Genomic DNA, 15,919 nt, shown 5'->3' on the forward strand with positions numbered 1-15,919 from the left:
GTACTGATAACTGTAGTGGGGACCAAAAAATGTGCAGTCAAAACTTGGAAAGGGGAAGGACAAGAGGTGGGATAAAGGGAATACAAAAACTGAGAATGATTAAGAGGGGACAGTGTAAAATGAGGAAGAAAGTGACAGATGAATGAAAAGATGATTAGAGGTAATAAGGGATGAAAATATTAATGAAATTTATATATAAAACACAGTCTAAAAACATTTCTAGCCCAATCAATTTTTAGGTGGGGAGAAGATTCATTCAAATTCTTCAGAAGTCATGTGGATATGTAGTGCTGCTATTTAAAGTAGTGTGATTTTAATAAACTATCCTCTCTTAATTGAAAATATGTTAAGCAGTAACAGCCCATGGATGCTATACTAACATATGGGAAGTTCAAAAGGAGACTGACAAAATAATGCACTAGGAGTTCAGCAACTTGTATGTCAAAACTGGACAATCTCATTCACAAGCTGATAGGGGCACTTGGCTGATGCTTTCACAAGGTCCTATATATTAGAATTTGCCAATGTCCAACAATATAAATGCAACTGAATTATGCTTAAACTGTCATTTACAAATGTTTGTGCATTTGATGTTTAGCCTATCTATGGTTCCCAATCTGGAATCTGCTTTTCCTCCCTCCCTCTGTCTTAACAGCAGGGGTTCTCAGGAGTACATAGAAGAAAAAAAAACACACACAAAAAAAAATCAACCACACGAATAAGTCATCAAGTTAATTTTATTATCTACCTATACACCTTATAATTTCTCTATACCAGTTTGCTTGCTTCTCTCTCAATATACAATTCTTGAGCTTTTCTGGGGAGAAATACCACAGTTGGCTGCACTATGCAGTACAAGAACATAATATCACATACAAATGTCAATTATAACATTATGCAGAAGACTGTACGATTACCTAACAGATCACCATCTTCTCTGCACGTTTATATATATATATATATATATAAAGTTATGGGCAATATACTTTTATAGCTACTCTCTGCCAAGACTCCTGTTTTACTGTTGTCTTCCTTAAGCTACTGTTGTTGCTTTTAATTTTCAGATGCTGTTCCCTGTAGAAAGGCAAGTTAGAATGGCTGCAAATGCCATTTGAAACTACCAATTAGTTCTTCTGGTAATAGAACCATTTGTCCACTGCAACGAGAAAAAGAAACAAATCAAAAAGGTCCAAGTTGCTCAGCAGCTCATTAGGTTTAGAAAACACCACCTTTGAAAATAGACAACACATTTCATTACAGAAACATTAAAATCTGGATACTAAACCCAAAAGAAGTACAAAAGTCAACAATAACATGCTACTCAGACCCACATATCTACTGTCTGATCTGTTGCTCCAGCTGAATAATAATCACAAGTGTCTGAGTGTAGCTCCCACCCTGACAGATCAATGTTAAAGAGCTAGAAGAAAACTTGCACACTGCATGATTCTGTTCCTTCTCTTACAATGAGTTGCTGTTTCCAATGTTATCTCTTCATTTATATTCCTCCTCCTCCCCTCATCACCCAGCACTGAATATCCAGAGCTAAAATAGCTAGCGGTCAGTGTTTAAGAAAACTGCTGACTGCCATCAGCTGAATATCCACCGGAATATGTATACTCTGGAAGAAAGTTGGGAGAGGAGGAGATACAATAAAGACATTAAACATCTCTGTGGCATAAATGCACAGGAAGCAAGTCTCCTTCAACAGAAAGGAAGGTGTGGAATGAGAGGGCATATGATAAAAGTGAAAGGGGACAGACTCGAAAGTAATCTAAGGAAACACTTTATTACAGAAAGGGTGGTGTCTGTGTGGACTGATTTTCCCAGTGGAGGAAATGGAGATGAAGACTATCTGACTTCAAGAAAGCGTGGGACAAGCACATAGAATCTCTAAGGGAGAGAAAGAAATAGAGGTGATATTGATAGGCCATGTGGTATTTATCTGCTGTCATTTTCTCTGTTTCTATGTTACACTGACAGAGGTGTGCAGACTGATCAACAAGAGACATGCATAGTTGTTCAACAGACTGCACCAAATAAAGTCACAAATCAGTGTTTTCTTTCTGATCTAACTCTCATTATTGGTTGCAATCAAATGTTTTCATTTACATTGTACTTTTTTGCAGACTTAAAACAAGTGTATGTAAAGGGCCACCATTTGCCAACTTTACATCACACCACTTCAGTTCAGAACTGAGAATGGATCAATGCTGAACAAACCTTTTAAAGATCTCAAGGTTCCAAAACTTGCTTTTGCAAGCAGCTACAAAACTGGCTCTAAAGAGTTTTAAATATGCTATATTTTGATTTGTGGCAAGGGTGGTTATTCATTTGTAATGGATGGTATATTATGTTTTATACTGTTCTTTCCAACCTAATGGATACATAAAAGAAATAAAGGTGTCACGATCATACTGTATGGGGGCAAAATAACTCTGAAAACTTAACATAAATAGGAAGAAATTTACTTGGGGGGGGGGGGGGGGGGGGGGGGGGGAACTGTGAAAAAGGCAAGAGTCAAAAAATGGGCCAGATCAGACTGACGGTCCAAGAAATAAAGCCCCAGCAGCAGTTTCAGATTTTGTAGTAGAGAACACAGATATACAAACAGAGGGATTGAAATACTTCCATGAGCCATGCTCCACATGATTTATTTTTTAGGCCCATCTTTTTCTGCTGACCAAGATCCTTCTGTAATACTAAATGTTTATTTTCTAACATTCTTCCACTACTCATGATGTATTGTAAGCCACTTTGAGCCTGCAAAGAGGTGGGAAAAATGTGGGATACAAATGCAACAAATAAATAAATAAATACATTTTCCTTGCTCCCTTACCTACAAATTTAAAGCAAGATTAAAAGACCTCACTCTGAATCGGGCTTTTCTATAGTTGGGGATGAGGACAGCGAGTTATGTTCTGCTACCTTTGTTGCTCTCACTCTCTACCTTAAATTTTTGTGCATTGAATTTTATGTATACTACTGTTACTACAGTTTTACTACTTGTAAACTGCTTTGAAGTGTTTTACTGAGATGCAGTCTAGAAAGTTCAAATAAACTTCAATGTGAGCTGCTCTGAATCCTGGGTGAGAGAGGGCTAAAGATGACTTTGTTTCTTTTATTACTTTGAATATACCACCTCTTTGGAGCACGAGTTGAGGTGGTTTACATACAACTGTATAGGTACTTGCACTGACCCTAATGGGCTCACAATCTAAGTAGTATATTGTACTATGTACATTTAATTTAATAATGGCAAGATGATTTTTTTTGGAGGGAGAAGGGTATGTTAAGAATTTTTGTTGGGGGTGCAGCAAAACAATGTGTGTATTAAGATGAGATGTGTAAGTAAAACTGAGAAACATTATCTAACCCATACTATTCAACGTCATAAATATGTAAGCCCTGTATCTATATCCTAATCCAGTCCTTCACTTAATTTGCTAGGCAAAGGCCTTGTTTCAGAATTTCTAGCTTGAATCAGGTACTGTGGTGTCATGGATGGTAGCACTTGTGGCAAACTACTGCCTCCCTCTACATCTCTCTTCTGTGTAATTGCTGCCACCTCCAGTATGCCTTCCCGACTGCTACTATGGTTGCCAGGGTACTCTGGATATGCAGAATTAAGAGCCAACAAGCAAACTGTAGGCAATTCCTTTACATTATTCTAACCTAATATATTTGTGACGAGCTTTTGAGAATTATGTTTCTTTCCCTCATCAGGAAAGCGCACAAATGATGTGTACTTTGTTTTCTGTCAGGATACAGATTATGTCCTGCCAAAGATAAGGCATTTTCTAAAAACTGTTCAGGGTTATTACAGTTCCTAAATACCATGGAGCTGTAAATTGTGTTTAATAATTAGCAGCAAATATTTGACATTTCTCAAAAATAAATAAATAAATAAATAAAGAGAGTCAGGAAATTGAAAACAAGGCAAGAGGAAAATCTATAATTAAAATCTGTAAAAAGTCCCCTCCCCCACCCCTTTAAAAAAATTATCATAGTGTAAGAACTGTCTGAAGCTTACCTTCATTTGGGACTGGAACAGCATTTCCACAAGGTGGTGTCTGAAATTCAAGTGTTAAATTTTTTATTATTATTTTGATATACACAACATTGACCATATATGAATTCATACAGAAGTACCACTATGAACGTCACGTCAGAGCATACAGCAACACTAGAAAGCACATTCAGTGATGGACTAAGACAGAGTTAGGGGCCCTTTAACTAAGCTGCATAGGTGCCTACGCACGCCAATTCAGAACTACCGTCTGACTACCATGTGGCCTGAGCGGTAATTTCATTTTTGACATGCGCCCACTACAAGCACCGGAAAATTTCTGGCGCATGGTGCTAACCGGGCGGTAATCGGCATTGTACGTGCACTGATGATTACTGCCTGGTTAACGGGCGAGACCTTACCGCTAAGTGAATGGGTGGCGGTAAGGTCTGAGGCCCAAAATGACATGCGCCAATTTTCATTTTGCCACACATCCATTTTTGGCCAAAAAAAGGTCTTTTTTGTAGGTGTACTAAAAAATGGATGTGCATGCGCCTAATACATGCGTCTACACCAGCGCAGGCCACTTTTTGGCGCACCTCAGTAAAAGGACCCCTTAAATTCTAGTGCTGCAATATTACAAACTGGTCTCATTTCCAGGATATTAACAATGGATATTCACATTATTTACAGGTCAAGGCTGTATTTTTTATGTTTTTTTTTTTTTAAACAATGACTATCTTGAAAATCAAATAGCTCTGATAATCCCTGAGCATCTATCTTGGATGATACATGGAAAAAAACAAACAAGGCTCCTTCCTCCAAAAAGTGTTCTCAATTGTAACTTGTTCCCACTTTGATATTAATCTTTATCTTAATTTTTGGAGAATTTCCCAGCAAAAGCTTAAATGACTAGGCTAGAAATGTTTTAAAATGTATTTCTATATAGACTTCATTAAAATCGTTCATCCCTTATTCCCTTCTCATCTTTCTTCCTCCGTTTACTTGCCCCCTCTTAGTCATTCGCCTTCATTTTCTTATTCCCTTCATCCCATCTCTTATCTTTCTCCTTTCAAGTTCTAACTGCACATTTTCCCTCTTTTTGTGGGTCAATACTCAGCATGGCTTAAGTGGGCAGGAGAGGATCCTGCTTGGTTACAACATGGCTGGCTGCTGTGTATCAGCTCTGATCAGTGCTGGGGCAGTCCATGGTCAGAGCCAGCATGTAATCAGTTAGTGGCGATATTCAGTCTGCAAACCAGTTACATATATACAGTTACGATTAGGGCAGCCCTTTTGCTTTCCTATCTGCCAAGCTAACTGGGCACTGATCTAAATATTGACAGGTGACCAGACTGACCTTGATATCCAATCCAAACCTAGCCCGGAATTGAAATCCAAGGCTCAACTCAGCCCGCAGCTGTCTGATGCTTAGAATCTGCTGACGTTTGCGAGCTGAATATTAACCTGTGTAATTTTTTTATTTTTTTAATTTTAAGTTGTTTGGGTATTGAAATCTAAATACAAGAACAATATAAACTCTGCCCCCCCCTGTGATTTCCAGGTGGTTAGGAATGGAAAGGCTTACACTCTAGTCTGACTTTGCTGCCAATAAGTAAGTACATGAAAACAAAACTGATAAACCCGGTCAGGCCAAAGGGCCATTTAGTTCCATATCCTGCCTATGACACTGGAAAGCAACAGACTCTTGGAAGAAGCATGGTGGTCCTTCCCCAGCAGCTATGATCTGAGGGACTCAAACTAGACATCTGTTTGTTATATTTAACATTGCATAACTTATCTTACACAAATTTGTCTATTTCTCTTTTGAACAATGAGTTCCATGGAGCTACCAGCAGGGCCAGCTTAAGGAGACAGCAAGGAGCAGCTGCTGCTAAGGCAGAACAATATGCTCCAACAGGCAGATGATCTAAAGCAAACGCCGGCGCTAGAGGCTGTTAGCACCGTACTAGCGCCGACGTTTGCTATCGCCCCATGATCAGAGCCCTCGAACGCGTGAAACAACGCGCTTGACTCTTACCGCAAGTAGCTTGCAAATGCATGCTAAACGGGGCTTAACGCATTCATCCCCAATGATCAGCAACCAGCGCGCCAAAGATTGGGTCGCTGGCCGCGACAAACCCTACGCCAGCTCCGAGCTGGCGTTAGGATTTGCAGATCACTGGGGAGGAATGGTGAGCCCCGTTCAGCATGCATTTGCATGCTGGCAGGCCCCCATTCCCCCCAACGACAGGGGACTGGAGGTCCGGCGGACCTCCGGTCTCCCCCGACGATCCCACCCCCCCCCCAGGTTCAGGGAGGGCTGGAGATCCGGTGGGTCTCCAGCCCCCCCAAGCCCCCCAGAAAAAGACTCCCTGGTGGTCCAGTGGCCGCTGGTCAACCCTCTCCCTCCCAGCGAGCGACAGCGGTGGGCGGATCTCCAGACCACCCCAACTCCCAGAGTTGTCTGCCGCCGAATCCCTGGTAAAAATAACCCCGAACCCCATCCCAGCCCCCCTACCTTAGTTGGAGGAGGGACGCAGCCTGCCTCCCTCCTCTTTCTTCGATGTCGCAAAATGGCAGCGCCCAGCCCTGCCCAGTGCATCCTGGGATGTGTTGGCGGGGCTATACACCATATAAGGGAGTTTAGAAAGTGGTCCAGTATTCACTATTACAAAAAAAGAGCAACTATTTTTCCCCACTGCAGATAACAGCTGCCCATAATCTCCTCATTTTTCCAAAGCATTCTATGGAACAGCATGAGTGATGTCTCTGATAGTACATCACATGAAATGAACTTGCCATCACACAAAAACTTGCATAAAAGCATTGCATGGAAAATTGGCACTGAGCCAATTAGGCAAGTCACATATATAGCAGGCTCAAAATAAAACTTATATCACTTCAACTAATTTTCATACTGTTTTGTTACCCTAAAACAAAACAAAAAACTAGTAGTAGAGCACTTACTGCTTCCACAATGGCTTTGGCTGCAGCTTGAGTGCACTGGAAAGGGCTGTTTGGTACAGTCGTGTTTGTGCTATGAAAACAAAACAGTAAAGAGCTAGAAGACACTTTTACCTCATTTCAGGTAGTCAAACAGAAATCTAAACACACTGGCAGACTTTACATCATTAAAAAGCCCTATGTTTTTCCTTAAAGCAGGAGTCCCTCAACCCGCGTGCCCCATCCAGTTTCAAAATTTCCACAATCTATTTGCATAACAGAGGCAGCAAATGTAAATAGACTGGATGCACATTCAATGTGGAAATCCTGAAAACTTGAATGACAAACATCGAACTAAGATCATGCTAAAATAGAACTGCTTTTATAGACCACAACCAGGAACTATGAGCATGGATTCCAGAGGTAAAATAACTACTAGCATATATAAGGATTATGGCCTCTCAAACAGAGTTCCAAATATAGCTCTGGCTTCCACAAAAATGAGTGTTCAGAGTCTCAGAATCTGGCTCCTGGTGGACAGATAGTCCCATTATTAAACTCTGTTCCATAGTATAAACTGTTTTTGTTACTCGCCTTAGGAATAGGCAGTTTGGGGTATGAAAAAACAGCAGAGGGTGCTGCAGGTCGGAACTACAGTGCACCAACAATATAAACAGTTTGCAAAGTGCCAATTTGACTTGACAATGGGGAATGAGATTAGTCTTTTTCTTCTGTAAAATTTTTAGATATACCACTCAAGTGAATTAACCCTCCTTCTTCCAAAATAAACCTTAAAGTTTATACCCCAAACTGATATTGGAGTCCCTAATTTTTCCCTGTTTATTTTAACTGTTAAGTTAGTAACAATGAGGTTTTTCACTGTATAAAAGTGATATAGAATGTTCAAATTAAAAATCACCCTGACAATATTTAACACATTTGTTGCAATCACAAAGATGGGGTACACAGATATCCATAAGTTGGATATAGTTACCTTAGGCTTCAATATATTCGAGAAGGAAAGGGTAGTAAGAGAGGAAGGAGAAGTGGCGTTTAAATACAAAATATTAAAGCAACAGAACTGCAGGGCTTCTGAGGTGAGGAGGCAGCACCGAGTTAACACATAGAAGAGATGGATTTAAATATAAGGTATTCACAAAATTGCTATAAGGGGAAGAGCCATTGCTGAGTAATTTCAATCTGAGCTGTTGATTTATAGATTCCAGGGGAGAGCCTGGATTCTCTGTAGTTGTAACTCTTATGACAACTGACAGCAGCACCCACATGTGAAGGGATGATACTAGATGTAGTGCTTACAAATGCAGAGACTTTTGTAGTGAATTATCACATGGGATCCAGGCAGTACTAGAAGTTCAAAAGAAGAGCCCCAGGGTAGACGAGAGCGTTTTATTATTTGAATTAGCTTTTTGGATTATATTCTGTAAGATTAACATTTTAAAAAATTAGGAATGCAGTAGATGCCTAGTCCAAATCCACTGACCCTCCTTGTGGTATTTGGCAAATCACTTAACTCTCCGACGTCTCAGATACCAACTTAAACTGTAGCCTTCTGGGGACAGAAAAATACCTTCTACACCTGAATGTAACTCACATGGAGATAATACTGAAAAGGCATGAGTTAAATCCAATTTGACATACAGACAGAAAATGGGATGTAATGAAAAGATTTCTAGCCCATGGATATGAACACCCTGTAAATAATCCTCCAGAAAATTACATAGAAAGAGTTTTCTAAATACAATTCTCTTTTTTTTTTTTTTTTTGCATTTTTGAGGTTTTCAGTAAGCCACCTTTGTCGTTGGCATTTTTTTTCAGGTTTACTTTTTATGCTTTCATATATATAGTGCTTATTTAAACTGAATCTAAAATGTAAACATACCAACTGATTGGCCCACCATCTGTTTTTTTCGTCACCAAGGCCTTCCAGTACTTGTGAGTTGTTTTGATTATTTCAACGGCAAAATCCTACATATTTAAAATGTAAAAAGCATCACATTACAGATCAATCTTTTACATAGTTAGGTATATGCAAATTTAAAAAAAACAACACAATTTTCTACAGAGATGTACTATTTTCCAACCCAAGTCTCAAATGATTTATTACACACCACCACGTTCAGGATTTTCTTAACAGATGTTGCTTTAAAAATTTGACTTTTTTTCCCCACCATTTAAGCAAGATTGAAGAAGTTTATTACCTTGTCTTTAAACTCGCCATTAAAGGCAAACTGGTTTTCTGGTTTCCCATCAGGTATCTTGTAGGTTCGGAACCAGTGCACTGTGGATTCCAGATAGTCCGGTTTCAAACGCCTCACATCATCAATATCTAATTATCGGGAAAAAAAATATCCCCAAACATTGATTTCTTGACTTGGAAATATGTCAGGTTTTGTCAGCAGCCGCACCTAGTAACACCACAAAGTTTCACAAAAAAGAAACCCAATTAGGTAATTTTATAAACCATTTCTGCAGGTAAAAGTGTTTTACACACAGAAAAAAACTGCTTAAACTACACACACGTAAAACCTCTTAGTATACACTTATATAGAATGTAGGTATTCCTAAGGAGGAGTACATAAGTACATAAGTATTGCCATACTGGGACAGACCAAAGGTCCACCAAGCCCAGCATTCTGTTTCGAACAGTGGCCAATCCAGGTCACGAATACCTAGAAAGATCCCAAAAAAGTACAATACATTTTATGCTGCTTATCCTAGAAATAAGCAGTGGCTTTTCCCAAAGTTCATTTTAATAATGGTCTATGGACTTTTCCTTTAGGAAGCCATCCAAGCCTTAAAACTCCACTAAGCTAACTGCTTTTACTACATTCTCTGGCAATGAATTCCAGAATTTAATTACACGCTGAGTGAAGAAAACTTTTCTCCAGTTCGTTTTAAATTTACTACTTTGTATCTTCATTGCGTGCCCCCTAGTCCTAGTATTTTTAGAAAGAGGAAATAAGCAATTCACGCCTACCCGTTCCACTCCACTAATTATTTTATAGACCTTTATCATATCTCCCCTCAGCCGTCTTTTCTCCAAGCTGAAGAGCCCTAGCCGCTTCAGCCTTTCCTCATGGGGAAGTCATCCCATCCCTTTTATCATTTTCATCGCCATTCTCTGTACCTTTTCTAATTCCACTGTAACTTTTTTTAAGCGGCAACCAGAATTGAATACAATATTCGAGGTACGGTCGCACCATGGAGTGATACAAAGGCATTATAACATCCTCATTTTTGTTTTCCATTCCTTTCCTAATAATACCCAACATTCTATTTGCTTTCTTAGCCGCTGCCGCACACTGAGCAGAGGGTTTCAACGTAACAAGGACGAAGACTAGATCACTTTCCTGGTCGGTGACTCCTAACGTGGAATCTTGAATTACGTAGCTATAATTCAGGTTCCTCTTTCCCACATATATCACTTTGCACTTGTTCACATTAAACGTCACCTGCCATTTAGATGCCCAGTTTCCCAGTCTCGTAAGGTCCTCTTGTAATTTTTCACAATCCTCTCGTGATTTTACAACTTTGAATAACTGTGTCGTCAGCAAATTTAATTACCTCACTAGCTAGTCCCATCTCTAGATCATTAATAAATATATTAAAGAGCAGGTGTAAATGTCTGTGGCTACTTTCTAGAGGGAGCTAGATGGAGGTAATTTTATAAAAACACTTATATGCTTGAATTTCCTGTCTAAAGTATGAATTACTTATGTATATCTGTTTGCTATACAAGTTAGGCGCCCTGTTATATAATTACCTTTAAATTACTACTACAAGCCAGACAAATTTTTATTACATCAAGTAACCAACAGCTGAGACCTCTCTCACTTTTCCTTCCCAAATCCTCCAACACTGTCCCAAAATCAGCAGTGGCTCTTTACTAAGGCACTTTTCCTATTGTGTGTCTGTGCACAAAACGTTTTGGAAATCAGTCCCTTAAGGTGCCCGTCTCATTTGTGTAACTATTTCTTTAGATGTGAATTTTTCATTACAGTGTGGTGTTTTTTAGATGATTTTAAGTTTTTAGAAATTATATGTATAAGTTGTTCCCTGCCTTGACTCGGGTGGGTTAGAAATCTAACCATAAATCACTGGTAGAAGCCAGCAATCTCCCTTCCCAAATCTTGCTGCTCTTGACAGCACACCCTTGATTGACAGAAGCATAAAGGCAATTGCCTCTGAATATGTATCACCATGGCCTGTGTCCCTACCAGTCAGTCACTCTCTCTTACACCCCCCCGCCCTCCACACACACACACTTCAGCCTTCCATCAGTCTCTCCTGCTCACTGCCAGGAACCTAATATGCCTGGAAGTCTGCTACCTATTCCCCTTGGCTTGCAATTTAAAGAGCTGCATCAATCTCACAAGTACACAAGTACTGCCATACTGGGAAAGACCAAAGGCCCATCAAGCCCAGTATCCTGTTTCCAACAGTTGCCAATCTAGGTCACAAATACCTGGCAAGATCCCAGAAAATCTCAATACATTTTGATGCTTATCCCAGAAATAAGCAGTGGATTTTCACCAAGTCAACTTAATAATGGTCTATGGACTTTTCATTTAGGAAGCCGTCCAGACCCTTTTTAAACCCCGCTAAGCTAATCGCCTTTACCATATTCTCTGGCAACGAATTCCAGAGTTTAATTACACGTTGAGTGAAGAAACATTTTCTCCAATTCATATTAAATTTACTACTTTGTAGCTTCATCGCATGCCCCCTAGTCCTAGTATTTTTGGAAAGAGTAAACAAATGATTCATGTCTACCCGTTCCACTCCACTCATTATTTTATAGACCTCTATCATATTTCCTCTCAGCCATCTGTTCTCCAAGCTGAAGAGCCCTAGACACTTCAGCCTTTCCTCATAGGGAAATTGTCCCATCCCCTTTATCATTTTCGCTGCCATTCTCTGTACCTTTTCTAATTCCACTATATCTTTTTTGAGATGCGGCGACCAGAATTGAACACAATATTCAAGGTGCGGTCGCACCATGGACCAATACAAAGGCATTATAACGTCCTCACTTTTGTTTTCCATTCCTTTCCTAATAATACCTAACATCCCCTTTATCATTTTGGTCGCTCTTCTTTGAATCTTTTCCAATTCCACTATATCCCGCAAAATCCCAAGTGCCAGAGTACAATTTTAAGCGCCAAGGTGACACGATTTGTTAAGCCCTCATTTTGAATTTTCAGATGTTTGATTTTTTCTAACAAAGTCAAGAGTGCCCCTAACAACTGGATTTCCTGAACTTTTGATTTTTTTTCTCCCCGAGTCTTTTGGTACCAGAGTATTCTAAGTTCAAGTGATAACTAAGAGCTATAATATGCAAAAAATACCTTCCATTTGCATGGCTCTATAGCATTATATTCATCCAAAGGGATTGTGGATAAAAAATAGATTTTGTTATTTATATAGCACTACCAGGTATATACAGTACTTTATAAACATATATAGAAGGTCTCTGCTGCTTGGAGTTTATTTCATGTGTAGAGTTGAACATGCAAACTACACCATGCATGTTTTCCACGCATCATCACTTATGGGAAATGCTTCCTCTCAAACATAACTACAAGTCAGCCTACTGTTCCTTAATGTGTGGAATTTTGGCTACATTGTGGCCTAGTGGTTAGGGTGGTGGACTTTGGTCCTGGGGAACTGAGGAGCTGAGTTCGATTCCCGGCACAGGCAGCTCCTTGTGACTCTGGGCAAGTCACTTAACCCTCCATTGCCTGCCACATTGAGCCTGCCATGAGTGGGTAAGTGCGGGGTACAAATGTAACAAAAATAAAAAATAAACAAACAACATTTCAGTTGTGTAAACAGCTTTGAAAACTGCCCTCCTCATATATCAGGTAAAAATTCACCACTACACTGCATTTTCTTCTAAGATGCAGTCTGTGAAACTACTTACTATTATAATTGGCTGCATCAGGGTCATCAACATTGATTACGATTAATTTCCAGTCGGTTTCGCCCTCATCGATCAATGCCAGAGTACCCAAAATTTTCACTTTAATAACCTCTCCTCTTTGGCATACCTGAACAAGAAGAAAACAGTTGATGCTCTGAGAAGCTTACAGATCACAAAGTGTTAAAATTACATATGCAGTTCAGAAGCAATGTTTCATGCCACTGTTCAGGAGAACTGGATTAAAGGTTCAGATTGCCTTGCGTTCTTTGGGTTGCTGCAGAGACAAGTAGTCACAGACATAAATGAGGTGAAGGAATCCTAATCATTATTCAAGAGAGACATATCTGTTCAGACTCATCTTACCGTAGTCCACAGGTGGCAAGAATCTATGGTTACCGGCCAAAGACCGTTACTTTAAATGACTGGGCTACACAGAATGGGAGCGTGTCTGCCCAATGAGTGAAAGATTAAGGATGTGACAGATGACAGGGATGATAGCAGGAGAGATAGTGTTAAGTAGATAAGTGGGGATGGGATCAGAGGAACAGGTAGTACATTTAGAGGAGGAAAGAAGAAGGGCAGTTTCCTCAACAGAAACTTCAGAGAAGGAGGAAAAGGAAGGAGAGAAGGGGGTGTGAACTAAGGGAGAGAGCGGTGGGGAGGGTTTGGATGAAAATTCAAGGTTAATCTTACGGATTTTATCATGGAAGTGCTCAGCTAGGGTCTGAGGAGAAAGAGAAGGAGGAATTGGGGGCGGAGGCACTTTGAGAAGAGAGTTCAGTGTGGTGAAGAGAAGTCGAGGGTTAGAGCCAAGGGAATTTGTCAATTGGGTGAAGTAATCCTGTTTGGCCCGTGAAAGGGCAGACTGGAAGGAGTTAAGCATGAATTTGAAATGAATGAAGTCGGCAAGAATGCGGGATTTAAGCCAAGAACGTTCAGCAGAGCGGGCACAAGAACGAAAGTAGCGGATTTTAGAGGTCAGCCAAGGCTGAGGTTTAGTACGCCTGGTAGGACGGGGTACGGGGGCAAGAGTGTCCAGAGCAGAGGAGAGAATAGTATCATAGGAAGAAACGGCTTCATTGACAGAATTAGATAGAGTGGTGGAAGAAAAAAGGTTAGAGATACAAGAGGACAGAGTAATGGGGTCAATAGCTTGAAGATTCCTAGATGTGGGGGTTGAGATTGGGTGGGACTGGGGAGGAGGGTGCTTAAGTGTGAAGGTTAATAATAGGTGGTGCTCAGAAAGGGGGAGATCAGAGGATCAGAAGTTGGAGGGAAAGCAGTTAGAGGAGAGGATAAGGTCGAGACAATGGCCATTTTGGTGGGTAGGTGCAGAGGAGCACAGCTGAAGATTGAATGAGGATTTTAAGGCAAGGAATTGGGAAGCATAAGAGTTAGAGGAATCATCAGTGTGGATGTTAAAGTCACCAAGGATGATGGAGGGGGATGTAGGTTCAAGAAAGAAGGAAAGCCAGGCACCAAAATCAGTGAGAAAGGATGAAAGACTTATCAGGGGGTCGATAAATGACTGCCAGTTGGAGAGGCAGGGGAGTGAAAAGGCGGATGGAGTGGACTTCAAAGGACAAAAAGCAGTGAGACTGGGGTGGAAGAAGAGGTTGGAATTTGCAGGAGGGAGACAGTAGCAATCAGACGCCACCACCGCGGCCGGTAGGGCGAGGGGTGTGAGAGAAAAGATAACCACCATGGCAGAGGGCTGCAACAGAAGCAGAGTCATCAGGGGAGAGCCAAGTTTCAGTTAAGGCAAGTAGATGGAGGGAACGAGAAATGAAGAGGTCGTGAATGTAGGGAAGTTTATTGCAGATGGAGCGGGCATTCCATAGGGCGCAAGAGAAGGGTAAGGAGTAAGGGGGAAGAAGAGGAATAGAGATGAGATTAGAGACATCACGATGTGATATGCATAAGTAGGAAGAAGGCAGAAGAGGAGGACCAGAGTTGGGATTGATGTCACCAGCTGAGATTAAGAGGAGGAGTAAAAGAGAGCAGAGGAGAGTAGGGGAGGTGTGGCCACGAAGGCGTAGAAGGCGAGAGGTACTTAGGTAGAATGGGGAAGGCACAATGGAGGGAAGAAAAAGATGAAGATTAAAAGCTGAGAAGGAGGAAAGGGGTAAAAGAGAAGGTGAGGTGATGAAATCATTGATGGGCAGTGAGTTCCTATAATGGACAGTGGTGGGGGGTGAGGGAAAAATTTAGGATGGGAGAGGGCTAGGAAGAGAATGTGTATAGGGGGCCATAATTAAGTCTCAGGTGCTAGGTGGAAACGGAAGTTGAACTTTAGGTGCTAAGTAGACACAGTAGTTGAACTTTCAGGTGCTAAGTAGACACAGCAATTGAAACATCAGGTCAGTAGCAGATGGAAGGAGGATGGAGTCGAGGCTCAAGACAAGCAGGACTGGAACTAGCTGGAGCAGAAGGACCAAAGGCTGGAAGGATGGCAAGGTAAGAGGAGAACCAGGAAAGAACAGGGCCCTGGAATCCAATCGAGGACAGCGTATCTAGGAGTAAGGTAAGGTGTGGTCAGCAGTGTCGAAGGCAGCAGATAGGTCAAGAAAGATGCTAGAATACAGACCTCTGGATTTAGCCAGTAGCAGGTCTTTAGAGACCTTGGTAAGTGCAGTTTCAGTAGAGTGAAGAGGGCAGAAACCAGATTGGAGTGGGTCAAGAATAGTTTGAGAAGAAAGGAAATCAAGACAGCGGTGGTGAACAGCGTGTTCAAGTAATTTGGAGAGGAAAGGAAGAAGGGAGGGGGCGATAGTTGGAGAGACAGGTAGGGTCAAGTGAGAGTTTTTTTAAGTACTGGAGTGACAACAGCATGTTTGAAAGCCATAGGAACAGTTGCAGAGTGGAGAGAGAGATTAAGGATGTGACAGATGACAGGGGTGATAGTAGGAGAGATAGTGTTAAGCAGATGAGTGGGGATGGGATCAGATGAACAGGTAGTACATTTAGAGGAGGAAAGAAGAAGGGCAGTTTCCTCAGTAGAAACTTCAGAGGAGGAGGAA

At 41.0% G+C, this 15,919-nt stretch overlaps 1 protein-coding gene across 2 annotated transcripts in view; it reads right to left on the reverse strand.

The window, feature by feature from the left end:
- Positions 1-719: 719 nt before the first annotated feature.
- Positions 720-15,919, reverse strand: part of PPA1 (inorganic pyrophosphatase 1) — a 167,889-nt gene continuing 152,689 nt past the window's right edge. For both annotated transcript variants that reach the window (XM_030203501.1, XM_030203502.1), the window contains 6 exons: positions 12,900-13,026; positions 9,175-9,302; positions 8,856-8,941; positions 6,980-7,049; positions 4,034-4,073; positions 720-1,156 (listed from right to left, as the gene is read on the reverse strand). In XM_030203501.1, coding sequence (XP_030059361.1) covers positions 1,125-1,156; positions 4,034-4,073; positions 6,980-7,049; positions 8,856-8,941; positions 9,175-9,302; positions 12,900-13,026 — 483 coding nt within the window. In that variant the 3' untranslated portion in view covers positions 720-1,124. The remainder of the gene's footprint in view (positions 1,157-4,033; positions 4,074-6,979; positions 7,050-8,855; positions 8,942-9,174; positions 9,303-12,899; positions 13,027-15,919) is intronic.

The sequence above is a fragment of the Microcaecilia unicolor genome, chromosome 5, assembly GCF_901765095.1.
Source record: "Microcaecilia unicolor chromosome 5, aMicUni1.1, whole genome shotgun sequence".
Lineage (NCBI taxonomy): Eukaryota > Metazoa > Chordata > Amphibia > Gymnophiona > Siphonopidae > Microcaecilia > Microcaecilia unicolor.